This window comes from Hydra viridissima, unplaced genomic scaffold (assembly GCF_058129835.1).
Source record: "Hydra viridissima isolate aposymbiotic clone 2 unplaced genomic scaffold, HvirCarnegie_v1 scaffold_7, whole genome shotgun sequence".
NCBI classification, from domain to species: Eukaryota; Metazoa; Cnidaria; class Hydrozoa; order Anthoathecata; family Hydridae; genus Hydra; species Hydra viridissima.
The window spans coordinates 15,872,830-15,886,099 of NW_028324306.1; the positions used below are offsets into that span (position 1 = coordinate 15,872,830).

The 13,270-nt window shown below is 28.5% G+C and overlaps 2 protein-coding genes across 3 annotated transcripts; one reads left to right on the forward strand and one right to left on the reverse strand.

Annotated features, from left to right (window-relative positions):
* Positions 1-192: 192 nt before the first annotated feature.
* Positions 193-10,099, reverse strand: LOC145184988 (uncharacterized). 2 transcript variants are annotated; one of them, XM_090092953.1, is made up of 14 exons: positions 9,852-10,099; positions 8,127-8,599; positions 7,882-7,971; positions 7,490-7,760; positions 4,403-6,160; positions 4,066-4,139; positions 3,645-3,864; positions 3,147-3,534; positions 2,880-3,028; positions 2,485-2,669; positions 2,201-2,317; positions 967-1,112; positions 685-796; positions 193-584 (listed from the first exon to the last, which is right to left on the reverse strand). In XM_090092953.1, the coding sequence occupies exons 1-14, from the start codon at positions 9,916-9,918 to the stop codon at positions 411-413; spliced, it is 4,224 nt and encodes a 1,407-aa protein (XP_089949079.1). In that variant the 5' UTR covers positions 9,919-10,099; the 3' UTR covers positions 193-410. The 2 variants fall into 2 exon arrangements, with proteins under 2 accessions (XP_089949079.1, XP_089949078.1); XM_090092952.1 differs by having other exon boundaries at positions 2,485-2,675.
* Positions 10,100-10,934: 835 nt separating this feature from the next.
* Positions 10,935-12,941, forward strand: LOC145198367 (ribitol-5-phosphate transferase FKTN-like). Its single transcript, XM_080074106.2, has one exon. It carries the CDS (start codon positions 10,935-10,937, stop codon positions 12,288-12,290), a length of 1,356 nt encoding a protein of 451 aa, XP_079930232.2. The 3' UTR covers positions 12,291-12,941.
* Positions 12,942-13,270: the final 329 nt, after the last annotated feature.

A 13,270-nucleotide genomic window follows, 5' to 3' on the forward strand; every position in this document is an offset into this window, starting at 1 on the left:
GAGACATCAGAAATTTTCTTTTCTTGAATTATCATTAAAATATAGTCAACACGATTAAGAAAAAAAAACTTTTTTAAACCTTTTGATAGTGCAAAACTAACTTGATATACAAATTATTGGAACAATCAATGCTAGTTTGAATTTCATAACATTAAAAATTTCAAAAAAAAAAAAAAAAAAAAGAGTCTTCAGTTTTCAATTTCCATATATAATTTCTTTATAAAAATGTTTTGCCTTTTTTATAATAAACATTTTGTTTACAACAAAAAGAAAAATTACAAAAGCTGTGTCACACATAGCATGGTAAAACACCAAATTACCAACAATTGAACTACCCAAGCAAATAGCCAAGTACTACTCAAAAACTCAGCCTTATTACATAAGGAAGCTGATATCAGTTACTATATTAACTAATTGAGTGTTCCTCTGCAAAGAGATGCTCCACATAAACATGGAATTTTTTCGTCTTCTATAGGAAACTTATAGTCATATGTTATTTCTTCTCCTAGTTTGATAGCTCGCCTTGAATATATAACAATCTTTTTGGCACCTTCTACCAATATAACTTTAGCATAACAGTTAGGCTGAAAAATTTAAAAATTTAATGAAAAGAATGATTTAATATACACATTTCTATCAAATAACTAATCAAAAAATAATTAAGTAACAATAAAATTATCTTACATCACAGCAGTGATTAATGAACCTAGCATTACAGCCATCTTTTGTTGCATCAATAACACTATCTGAGTCTAAGCGAAACAAGTAACTACTTCCAATTCCCTGCTTTTCATACCTAAAACAAATAAAAAAGTGTTCTTGTATAACACCAAGATCTTAAAAACATTTGTTGCTTGAGAATCGTCATAATTCTTTCAATACAAACAGTATGTAACTTAATTATTAAACAACTATTAAACCAGAATTTTTGATTTCAGACTAATTCTAAAAATATATTTAATCTACCTTCTTTCTCGAATCTCAGCAACAATTGAACGTACCATTTGACCTACATATTCACATACCATCTCATCTGCATTAATTGGTTCACAAGCAAATAATCCCCAGTTGTGAATACTGGACTTAGAAAATCGCAATGCTTTTTTACGTCTCTAAAAATGTAAAAAAAAGTTTTTAATATTGTCTATAAAAACATTTAATGCTTTAGTGTTTGTAAGTAACTAGCTGAAATACCCAGTGCAATGCGCCGGGTTTTCCAGCTAGTTTAGTTTATTTAGTTCCCAACAACTAACATTGAGTTATCACAGTGTGGTTTAGTTCCCAAGAACATGACTACGTAACTACAAATGTATTTCTGATTATTACAGTATGGTTTTACATCGAATAGCTGGAAAACCTGGCGCTTTGTACTGGGTATTCCAGCTAGTCAAAGGATATTTAAAAGGGTTCTAAGACCTGTGTAACTCATTGATTCTCTGAAGAGAATCATTTCGTTTCTTAAGAACAATGTCACTCGAGTTTGTCTGGTCACTAGCAATTACAATGGCAACCTCATTTATTGTAGGTGCATTGAAGCAGCCAGGATGTTGGCCAACAGACACTTTGTCAGCTCTGATTATGAGGTTGTGATTATCAGTAGGTATCATGTCAATGGCTGCCTTGAACAAACCCACACATAAATTGAGTGTTTTAGCGGGCAATTCAATGTTTTTGATGGGAAATTTAAAAAACCTTTCAGCTTAAAAAATTGAAAAATCTTTAGAAATATAACATTATATATAGTAAAACAGCACATTATATGGGGGTTTATTTAATGAAAAATATATCTATCTCTTTTTATTTCAATATTTCCTTTCTATTCAAAGATTTTTGGTTCTACAGGACTGGTCCACTGACTTAGAGATGTCCATGATCAGGGAAGGGATGTCACCATTGAATTCAGGGAGTGAAATTACCCCTAGGTGCAAAATTTCAGCACATTTAACCAATCCCTAAAGAGTTGCCACAATTCACCTTCACCTCCTTGCTGTGGGCAAAGAGTGGTCATAGGGGGCTGGAATTTGGTTTCAGCCATAAGCACCCTAAACATGGAGTTCATGGTGGTCCAAACTTAGCCTAAAACTGGAAAAATTAGACCTGTGTGCAAAATTTTGTGATGTTCGAATCAAAGTGTGGATTTGTATAAAGAAAACACTCACATATACACATACAAACTTTGGGCTTTACATATAAGATTTACCATAAGTTTATTGTTGTAGTTGATCAGACTGCTAAATTCTTCTTGAGCAATTGATGAAGCCAATCTCCTCTGCACAGCACGTTTTTGCCTAGATTTTATTTTATGTTCAGTACCAGCCTAAATGACAATTTAAAATGACATAATTTAAAAAAACTACCTGTAATCAAATAACAATAAATGTAATACAGATAGTTACAATAAATAAATACTATTTAAATGTATAAAAATATAAAAATAATGAAAAGCATCCAACAAAAATGGCAAATAACCACCATTAGACTTACTTGATCAGATATCTGTTGCATCTGTAGATCACTTTGCTGTTTTGCATTTAATTGCCTCAAAGCACTTTTTAGGTATTGAGCTTTTTCTACTATAGGTATCTTATAGTAGCCTTCTGTACGTGCACAACCACTTTTATGAACACGCAATTTTGATTCATTTCGTTTGAATTTATGCTGGGGGGTTACTGTAACTTTCAATGGTTAAGTTAAATGTTTTCAAATATTAGATATAAAACTATTTTTAACATAGAATAGAGCTAATTTACTAATAATAGTACAGTAATTATATTAAAAATAATTATAACTATAGTAAAAGAAAAAGTAATTTTACTAATTTTTATTGAAATAAAACTGAATTGAGACAAAGTTTAATAAACACAAGTATGAAAAGATACTAGGGTGGTCACACCAATGTAAGTGTTTTACTTCATAAGCATCAACCTGTTGCAAACTTTCAAAAGCTTCTTTAAGATACAAAATATCCTCTGCATCAACTCCTTGTTTTAAAATATCCCATATTATCAAATTTTCATCTTTGGCACATCTAAAAACAAGTTCAAAATAATTCTCTTAGAAATTCTTATCATCATTTACCATCACTCTTCATATTATCAAATAATTATCAACATGTTTTCATCAGTGACAGATATAAAAAATGTAACCTCATGGGGAACTTTTCAAGCTCATCATTTAATGTAACATTGCGCTTGAAAACTTTATGCTTTAAAGGTCGAGACGTTTGTTGCTGCACAGGAGAAGGTGGAACAGTAAAATAGTTGTGCTCTAGCCATACTAGTTTTTTCATGAAACTTTCATCTGAAAAATCAGCTTCTTTCATGGGAACATCAGAAAAATTTTTATTAGCATTGAAATCCTTTTTATCTTCATTTTCATGAGATGACTCATCTCCAGTGTCGGTACCTGATGCAGAAAGCAATTCCTCTGTCTTTTCAGGTTTTGAAACAAAACTAGATTTTATATTTTCTTCTGAATCCAAATGTTTATTGTTATTTCTTCTACGTGGTTCATCATACATACTTCGAAAAATGACTGAAAATAAAAATATTATGTTAAAGAAATCAATATGTTAAAACAGAAAAGCAACAATCTGTTTATTTTCTTGATTTTGACTGCAAATTATTTAAAACAAATTAATAAACCTTTATCGTCGCCATCTTTATATTTTTTGGGCTCTGATTTCACATTTCTTCTTGATTGTTTACTTTTCGTTACATTTTCAAAGGAAACACTTTCATCTTCCAATGGTTCAATTTCTGAATATTCTTCTTCTGAAGATTCTGTAGGGGAATCTTCAGCAGAAGACTTAGATGAAGAAACTGAAGACATTTTTTCATCAATATCATCATTTTCACTTTTTGTCTGAAAATTTTAAAAATAAATTCAGAGATTTCAAAATACTTTTTTTTTAATCTTAACTTATAAGACAATATTTCATGTATACACTAAAAAGATATTATTCTGAATACATTTTTGTTATTTACAATATTAATCTCTAATTTTCCTGGAAATACACAATAAATGACAATTAAAATTCAAATTATATATTCACATGCAACATACCTCACTTTCACTTTCTCCACTATCATCTGAATAAATCTTCTGGTACAAAGATGAACCACTTTTACATACTTGTCCTGGAATATAAGAACTTAAATTCAAAAATTCATTAAAGTTATTTGTAGAAAAAAATGTATGAATTGGTAAGAGCTTTTATAAAATATATGAAATTATAAAATTAAATAAAAAGGAGCAGATGAGACTCCTATATGATATATGAAATTATTAAGATAAGAATTCTAATCTGAAGTTCTTCCATTACACTTTTGAAGCAAAATAATGATTGAAATTCTTACATAACAAATGACATAAGGTAAAAAAATCAGCAACAATGACTCACTCTGCCTCAAAGCGAGTTGTTCGAACTCTTCATTAACTTTTTCTTCGTCTTCAACCTCATCCTCTGAAACAGTATCCATTGGCTCATCTTCACTCTCTTCTAATCGTTGTTGCTTAACACGTGAACCATGAATTAATGACCATGAAGATCGCTTACGAGTTGTTTGTGAAACTTTTAATGAATTAGGCTGTAAGTGTGGCTTTCGTGTAATTCGAAAAGAACTCAAGAAATTTGAAGAGGGAGGTCGATTTTCATTATTTTTATCAAACCCAAAGAGAGTTTGAAGTAAAGCAGATATTGTAGTTGGTTCTTTTGCAGATTCTTGCAACAGACCATTCGATAAAGAGTTTTGTTTATCTTCTGATAATGGTTTTGCAATTGAACTGTTTAAGCTTTCTGACAAAACCTCTGTGTTTTTAGAATGATTAGAAACTTGTTTGCTCCACCAATTTTCAAAAGCACTAAATGCAGATTGCTCAACTAACTTTTTTAACGTATCTTTAAGAAGTATTCTTTTTAATTCAATACTAAGGTCTCTAGCACAACCAGTTTTCACTTGGAAAGCTAATAATAGTTCATCAGGAGTATATGGAAGAGGTATATTATGAGTGGGTAGAGGAAGTAAATTTTCACTAACTGAACTGGAACCATGTATATTAACTTTAGAGTCAGCAACATACAATCCATTTTGAACTTGATCCTGAGTAAATGGAATATGAGATATTTGATGATGCGGTAGCGAAATATTATGATTTGGAGGAACAAGAGTCATCAGGGCAGCTCGAATTATTTGAGAGTTCTGATAGGATGGAAACTGAGCTTGACTATTTAAGGGATTGAAATTTGGTTGTTGAACTCGAAAATCTAATTGTGGTCCAGTTGGTAAAGGAGGAGGTCCCTGTGGCCCAGTTGGTAGAGGTGGTGGCAGTAAAGAATAATAGTTTATTTGACTTTGCATGTTATTTGGTGGAAACTGGTAGATATGGCCAGGTCTAATTGTTCCAGACAGAATGATATTCGCTTGCGTTAACGGGGGAGGTTTTAATAATTTTCCATGTTTAACATTTGTAACATTTAATTCAACTTTATTATCTTCATTTGAACTAATTGAAGATAAAGACATGTTATCATCATCATTGCCATTATCCTCATCACTACATTTTTTAGAAGTTGATATACATTCAGTCTTGTAATTATCAGCAAGTTTACCAAACTGTGAAATATTGTGTAATTCTACTGGAGTTAAATCTTTTAACAAAGGACTTCGAGGAGTTGGAGGGTTAGATACAGGACTGTATGATTTAGAAACAACATTCCTACTCTGAGACACTGGGCTCATAAATGGAGATTGAGATCTACTATTATTTTTTGTAAAATCTAAGTTAGAAGTGTTTCTTTCATTTTTAAAAGTTAACTTGGGGTTTTCTGTCGGAGATATGTCATCATATTTTAAAAGATTAGAAGCAGGTGAGCTGTAACAAGAACTTGTTTGCTTTTTAGGTAATGGTGGCGGAGGAGGTGGAACTTCACAATTTTGAAAAAAAATAGGATTTATTTTTGCAGCAGGATATTTGCTTTTTGTGGAACAAGCAACAGGTTGGTTTCGGTGCATTGAGCTTATGTTGGGTGTTCTGGGGGTGGCTTGATGAGGTGATTGTGAAATATGTCGAGTGTAATGAATCAAGTTATTTGTTAAAGCTGAACGCATCTTTTGACATTCATTTTCCAACTGACACCACATTGCATAACCAGGAGGAGCTAAAATATTATGAATCACATTGAATCTTATAAAAAATTATGAATCTTGTTGTATCTTAAAAAATATTGTGAATCCTGTTAAATTTTACAAAATAATGCACCATGTTGAATCTCAAAAAATATTATGAACAATGTTGAATATCATAAAATATTATGAACCATGTTGAATCTTGGATAGTTTTGTAGCAACAAACCTACCATAAAATATTAATATCATACTTTTACATGAAGCAAACAGCAAAATTTTAAACCACATTTTGTTGCTTCTTATATAATAATGCCAGTTAACTGACATAAAAACTTCCATTAAATTAAAGTTTTTATTTTTAATATTGCTACTTCTTGAACTAGCTTGTTGTTGTTTTGTTTACAAAGACATCAAAAATACATGAACTTTTAATTAGGTTCAGACAAATCAATAATTAGTTTTGGCCAGCAAAGAAAAAATACTACAGAAAATCCAAAATCAAACCTATTACACATTTAAACACTTAAATCTTCTTCACTGTACTTTTAAGAGCTACATTTTTAAAAGTAAATAATCCTCATTTCTTTAAAAAGTTAGAGGTTAATATTTGGTAACTCAAAGCATAGCTCTGAAGTCAAAATTTTTACTCTTTCTTTAAAATTACAAAATAAGCTCGTAATATTTTCATTAAATAAAATTCTCATAACATTTAATCCTAACCTTTTGATTTCTACAAACAAAGATTGAAATGTATTTTAACCTCATTTTACTATAATTTTAAACATTTCTTGTTTTCTTCAAAATATCTTCTTCTTTTTATCTCACTTTGTTTTTCTCTTTCTATGTTTGTAAACATAAGTTACTTTTGAAAAAAAAATTAGAAACTTGGGAAAATTTTATTTAGTTTTGATAGGGAAATAAAAACCATAAAAGAATCATTGAAGAAATTTTATATATAAATTCTAGTATTCATAGTACATATTGAAGTTATCTTTAATTTTATAATAAACAAAATTTTCTCAAAAGAAAATTATACTTCTGATGAAATACTATTCCCTGTTAAAGTCTTGACTTGATTGATTCATTTTTTTGATAAAATTACGCTTTGTATTCTAAACTTGGAATGGAAATCAAAACTACTTATTAATTGCTACATTAATTTTTAAAAAAATTAAAAAGCACATCAGAAATCTTTACTGGCCGTGTAAACAATTTTATTGATGCAGTAAAACTGCTGTTTATGGATTGAGACAACTGAGGCATTTAAAAACCTTGATGACTTATTTTCTCAACCAAAAACATTGACCTGCAAAAAAAAAAAAAAAAAAAAGAAATAGAAGAATAACCTAAAGAATACTTACATTTTAAGTCAATCCAAACTTTAATGACTTTCCCCATTACTTGTCTTCCATTTAAGGCATCCACAACCTTACTGGTATTTGTTTTTTCATCAAAAATAACTTTTCCAGTTCCAGTGTGACGATTAGTTTTTGGATCAAAATACACTTTGTATTCACTGATGTCTCCGTATGACTCACATAGCTCATGCAAAAACTTACGGTCTATATTGTCATTTAATCCAGAGAATCTAACTGTATTTTGAGGCATAGAACCAACATAGTTTTTATCAACCTATGTTTATAAGAAACAACATATTTGTTAATCAAAAATACCAAACAGATTATTTCTTACAAAGTAAAACATTACCAAACATTACCAAAAAAAATGGCTCAGCAGAAAACTTAATTCATACCTTAAACTCAGGAAGAGGTAGATCACATACTTCCACAGACCATATTTTACTTTTATGACGACGAGGATCTTTTGGTGTAACAGGTGGTTGCTAACAAGAAACATTTTATAAATTCTGATATTAAACTAAAACATAATTGCAAGGAAACAAAATAAGAAAATAAGCTCTAACTTATATTAAACTCATAAAACTTTAATATCTAAAAGTACTATAAATATTATAAAAAGAAAAAGAAAAAAAATTACCCCAGGCAAAATTCCATCATAACGAATAACTTTCATGTGACCTTTTTTTATTGCTGGATCAATAAGAAGACGAAAATTTTGCTTGCATTCTTCAATCACTTTTTTTGCTTGAGAAGTGACACGAGGATCAAAAGCTCTAGGCACATCTATATGAGGTGAAATTGAAAGTAATGGAGAATAATTATTGGCACAAATTTGTCCCAAAGGTAAGGTAGCAGCAGGTGGAGAAGACTGAGGTGAAATTATGAAGCTTCCAACCGAGTCTTTTATTAAACCTCCACCAGACAAATCTTGCTTATAAGAATGATGCTTATCTTTGGATAGACTCCTGGTATGCTTATCACGATCTTTATAACAACTATTATATTCTTCAGACCTTTCATGTTTTAGATGACTTTCATGATGACCCCTCCTTCGATCTTTCTCCTGTCTAAAGTCACTATCTCTCCTGTAATCTCTCTCTCTTTCCGATCCTAATAGCACCAAAATTAAAAAAAATTATATATAAATTATTAGGTGCAAACTTAAGAATTTAATATATGCATACCTTTATAAAGTGGTAAAAATAAAAAATATATATATACTGTAAAGCATTTTAGCCTGAAGAATCTAATAACATTAGGCCATAAAAATTATAATTTTTTAAAATCATAATTCTTATTACCTAATGTCATACATACATATGTATGTATATACATACATACATACATACATACATACATACATACATACATACATACATACATACATACATACATACATACATACATACATACATACATACATACATACATAAATATACACATTTAACAAAGTTGACATATATGTATATAAGTGTTTGATAACAGAATCTAATAACATTGGGCCATAAAAATTATAATCTTTTAAAATCATAATTCTTATTACCTAATGTCATTAGATTCTGTTATCAAACACTTATATACATATATGTCAACTTTGTTAAATGTGTATATGTATGTATATATGTATGTATGTATGTATGTATGTATGTATGTATGTATGTATGTATGTATGTATGTATGTATGTATGTATGTATGTATGTATGTATGTATGTATGTATGTATGTATGTATGTATGTATGTATGTATGTATGTATGTATATATGTATGTATATACATACATATGTGTGTATGATACATACATATGTGTGTATGTATACATACAAAGAGAGAGTTTTAAAAATAAAATTCCAGGACATTTCCTGGACATTCTAGGACTTTTATATATATATATATATATATATATATATATATATATATATATATATATATATATATATATATATATATATATATATATAAAATCCCATTTATATTTGGCATTTAAAATATGTTAATGAAATTATAAAATATACCTATAAAATTTTAGTAAAATATTTTTTATTTTTCAATTTAATTTTGAAAAAAAAAAATTCTACGACATTCCAGAACATTTTTGACTAAAATCTAATTTTCAAGGATATTTCAGGAAACTCAAGTACACTTGTAAAAATCCAGGACATACAAGGATATTCCAGGACAAAGAAAACCATTTATATATATTTTTTTACTTTATTTTTTAAACTTAAAATATAAGATAGTAAAAAAAAACACTTAAATCAGTTAAATATCAACACACACAGACACATACACACATGCATACATAGTTACATACATAAATATACTAGTATTTAATTAACTAAGAGAAAAGTTACATCAATATACCTCTACTTGAACTATCAGATCTTCTATGACCACGCTTTTCATAATCCCAATTTGGTTTACTTGACATATTAAACTCATATCATACTGATCTGCTTGATTTTTTATGATTTCAGCAGTCGTCTCTTATCTGCATGTATTAAGTTTCTGCATATATAATGAGCCATGTATATATATAAATATAGATACAATCTGTATGTATAATCTTATCTGCATGTATAACTATATAATTAATTTAAATTAGATAACCTAGAACAATACAAATAAAAAAACACGATTATTATGTTCTTTTTGGTAACATTAAGAATTCCATTCAAAAAAGCAAAAACCTTAAAAATCAATTTGCTATAGCTTTGCCATAACTAATAGAGCATAGTTTATAAATAAACTCATTTGCTATCATACTGTAAAATGTGTACTATTAAATGAATTATATATATATATATATATATATATATATATATATATATATATATATATATATATATATATATATATATATATATATATATATATATATATATATATATATATATATATAACATTTTATATATTAAACTTATATCGTACAAATTAATAAAAATAAATAGTTAAAATTATTTAAATAAACATGAAAAATTAATAACTCCATTAAAAAGTAATTGTATATCAGGTTGACCGATAACTAATCGTTCTTCATTTTAAAGAACGTAATTTTCTGTTTGTTTCTGTCATTATGAAATTTTCGCTCGCTTATCCAAATTATATTTTAAAGCACTTCAATAAAACCTTAGTAGTTAAGCATGCAAAGGATATGTTTTTTATATTAAGTAACTAAGTACATTACGTTTTAATTGATGAAAAAATTAGAAAGTCAGAAAATAGATTTTTTATATATTTTTTATTTATTTGCATATTTTTAGGTGAATTTGACAGATATAAATGGAATTTCGGGCTAAAGTTTGTTCAAAATAAACTCGTATTCCATATAACCTTAAAAAAAACACTCTCAAATTGTAGTTGTTATTAACCCAGTGGTAGAAAACTTTTGTTTCAAATTATGGTTGTTAAAAATTATCAATAAAATTATGAGTTGGTGACTATCGGATGATAGATGTTGTTAATATGGCAAAATTAATCTTTACTAGTACAATTGTATCTATAGCATTCTTAACCACTCAGGTTGTAATTTTATATTATGGAGAATATGGTCACACAGAGAACAGTGAAAAGATTGTTAACAAAAATCTTTTTTTAAATGTCAAATTAGTACAAAGCATTTGTAAAGCATTAAAATTAGTCTGTGTCCTGATTGACAAAGAAGTTTTGTTGAACTTTCACTCTAATGAAATTCATCACAGGGAAAAAGGTGTTCATGACCACAACAATTGTGAATTGTTTTGTGAAAGATTATCTGCAATATTTTTGATATCAAGTGTAAACTTTAATGTCCAATTTAATAAAATTAGAGCAATATGGGACGAATATGGTTTTTATGTTAATATTATTGAGGATTTAGATATGAGGCATGAATCTCTTGAGCGTGTTGTTTATAAAAAGCTGGTCTATCATATTTTTTTGACAAGAAATTCTACATTAATACATTTGGTTATTTCTTATCCACGTCTTAAGCATCATTGGGTTAAGAAATGTGATATGAAAAGTGTACCTTTACCAATCTTACTTTCTCAGCAGTCTCTTTTATTTTTTTCATCTGATTATATTTTTAAATTTCCAACTACAGTCACAGCCTTAATTGATGGTATATTTGTAAGTATTCCACATCATTTAAAATCTTTTTTGCAAGACTTTCAAACTTCAGAATTTATTCCTTGCAACTTTGCTGAAGCTCGATCATTTTACTCTGTATATGGTTATGAAAACAATGAAGACAGTGAGATTTTCAGATCTAAGGCTAAAAATATTCTTGAAATTGTGACCAGTGAACTTTTCAAATTAAATATCCCATTTTGGCTAAGTAGTGGTACTCTACTAGGATGGTATAGACAATGTGACTTTATACCATACAGTAGAGATGTTGATATTGGAATATGGATAAAATATTATAACCAAAGTATTATTTCATCTTTTGAAGAAAGAGGTTTTCGTCTTAAACAAATGTTGGGAAAAGTTGAAGATAGCTTTGAACTATCTTTTGAAATGGAAAATGTAAAACTAGACATATTTTTTTTTTATGAGGATACCAAGTACATGTGGAATGGAGGAACACAAGTAAAATCCAGAAAAAAATTTAAATATATTTTCCCAAAGTTTCTTTTGTGTTGGTCAGAATTAAGCAGTATTTTAGTAAGAGTACCTTGTAAAACACATTTGTATATTGAAGCTAATTATGGGAAACACTGGAGGGTTCCTGTAAAAACTTGGGACTGGAAATCAAGTCCATCCAATGTTTATCCGAATGGTGAATGGCCTATAGAGGAACAAGTTATTCAAATATATTAGCATTGAATCAGAGTTTCACGCTTCAAAATTTTTTCTAAAGAGTTTTTGCAAAAGAAATCAAATGCTGTTAACTTTGGTTAAGTTTAGGACAATGTTTATGAATAAACTCATTGCACAGTTTTAACCAAACCTAAGTTTCTGTTGTTTTGTGGTCAATTCAGAAAAATGAATACTTATTTGAAGAGATATATGCAAGAACACAACTTAAATTCAACTAAAATCCATTATTATGAGAAATTCGATTCAAATATATAACTTAAACATGATAATTAATATGCTGCTTTATTTAAAGGTAAAATATAACTTAATTTATGGTAGGGATAAGATATAAACTAATGAAGTGTATTTATGAGCAACAATGAGACCAGCTAGTATAAAAAGGAAAATTGGATGCTTTCATCATTGGGGTCAATACCAGGTTATAAAAAAATGAGCTGCTGTGTTAAGGATATAATTAGAATCTCTAATAATGCATCAATTATGCATGCTTTGCTGAAGAATATATCGTAATGCGGTTTAACATCATTAGCACATACAATAATAGCCAAAATTATCATTTTTGTTTTATAATTTTGAAATTTACTGTCAGGCATTAATGGAATTTTTATGGTAGATAGTTGTTAGTACTGTTTGTTGACTTTTTTTGCTTTTGAAGTTGTTTTTTTTTTTTTCCTATATGCCATCAAGTAATGAATTATATTACATCAATACTTAGGTAGCCTTTTGTATTAAGAACAGCCTGGCATTTTGACATGACATTTTTTTTGATGGTTTTTTTTCTTTAATTTGTAACTCTAAATGGTCTCTAAAATGTGATGACCAGCTTTTCTTGGATTGACTTTTGAGAGCTTTGTTATGGTCCTGTCTTCTCTCATTTGTGCCTTGATTATCCTCTACCTTTTATTCATATCCCACCTAATTCTGTATTAAAAACTCTAAAACAATATACATCTTGGTACTGAGACCTTTTAAAGCTTCTT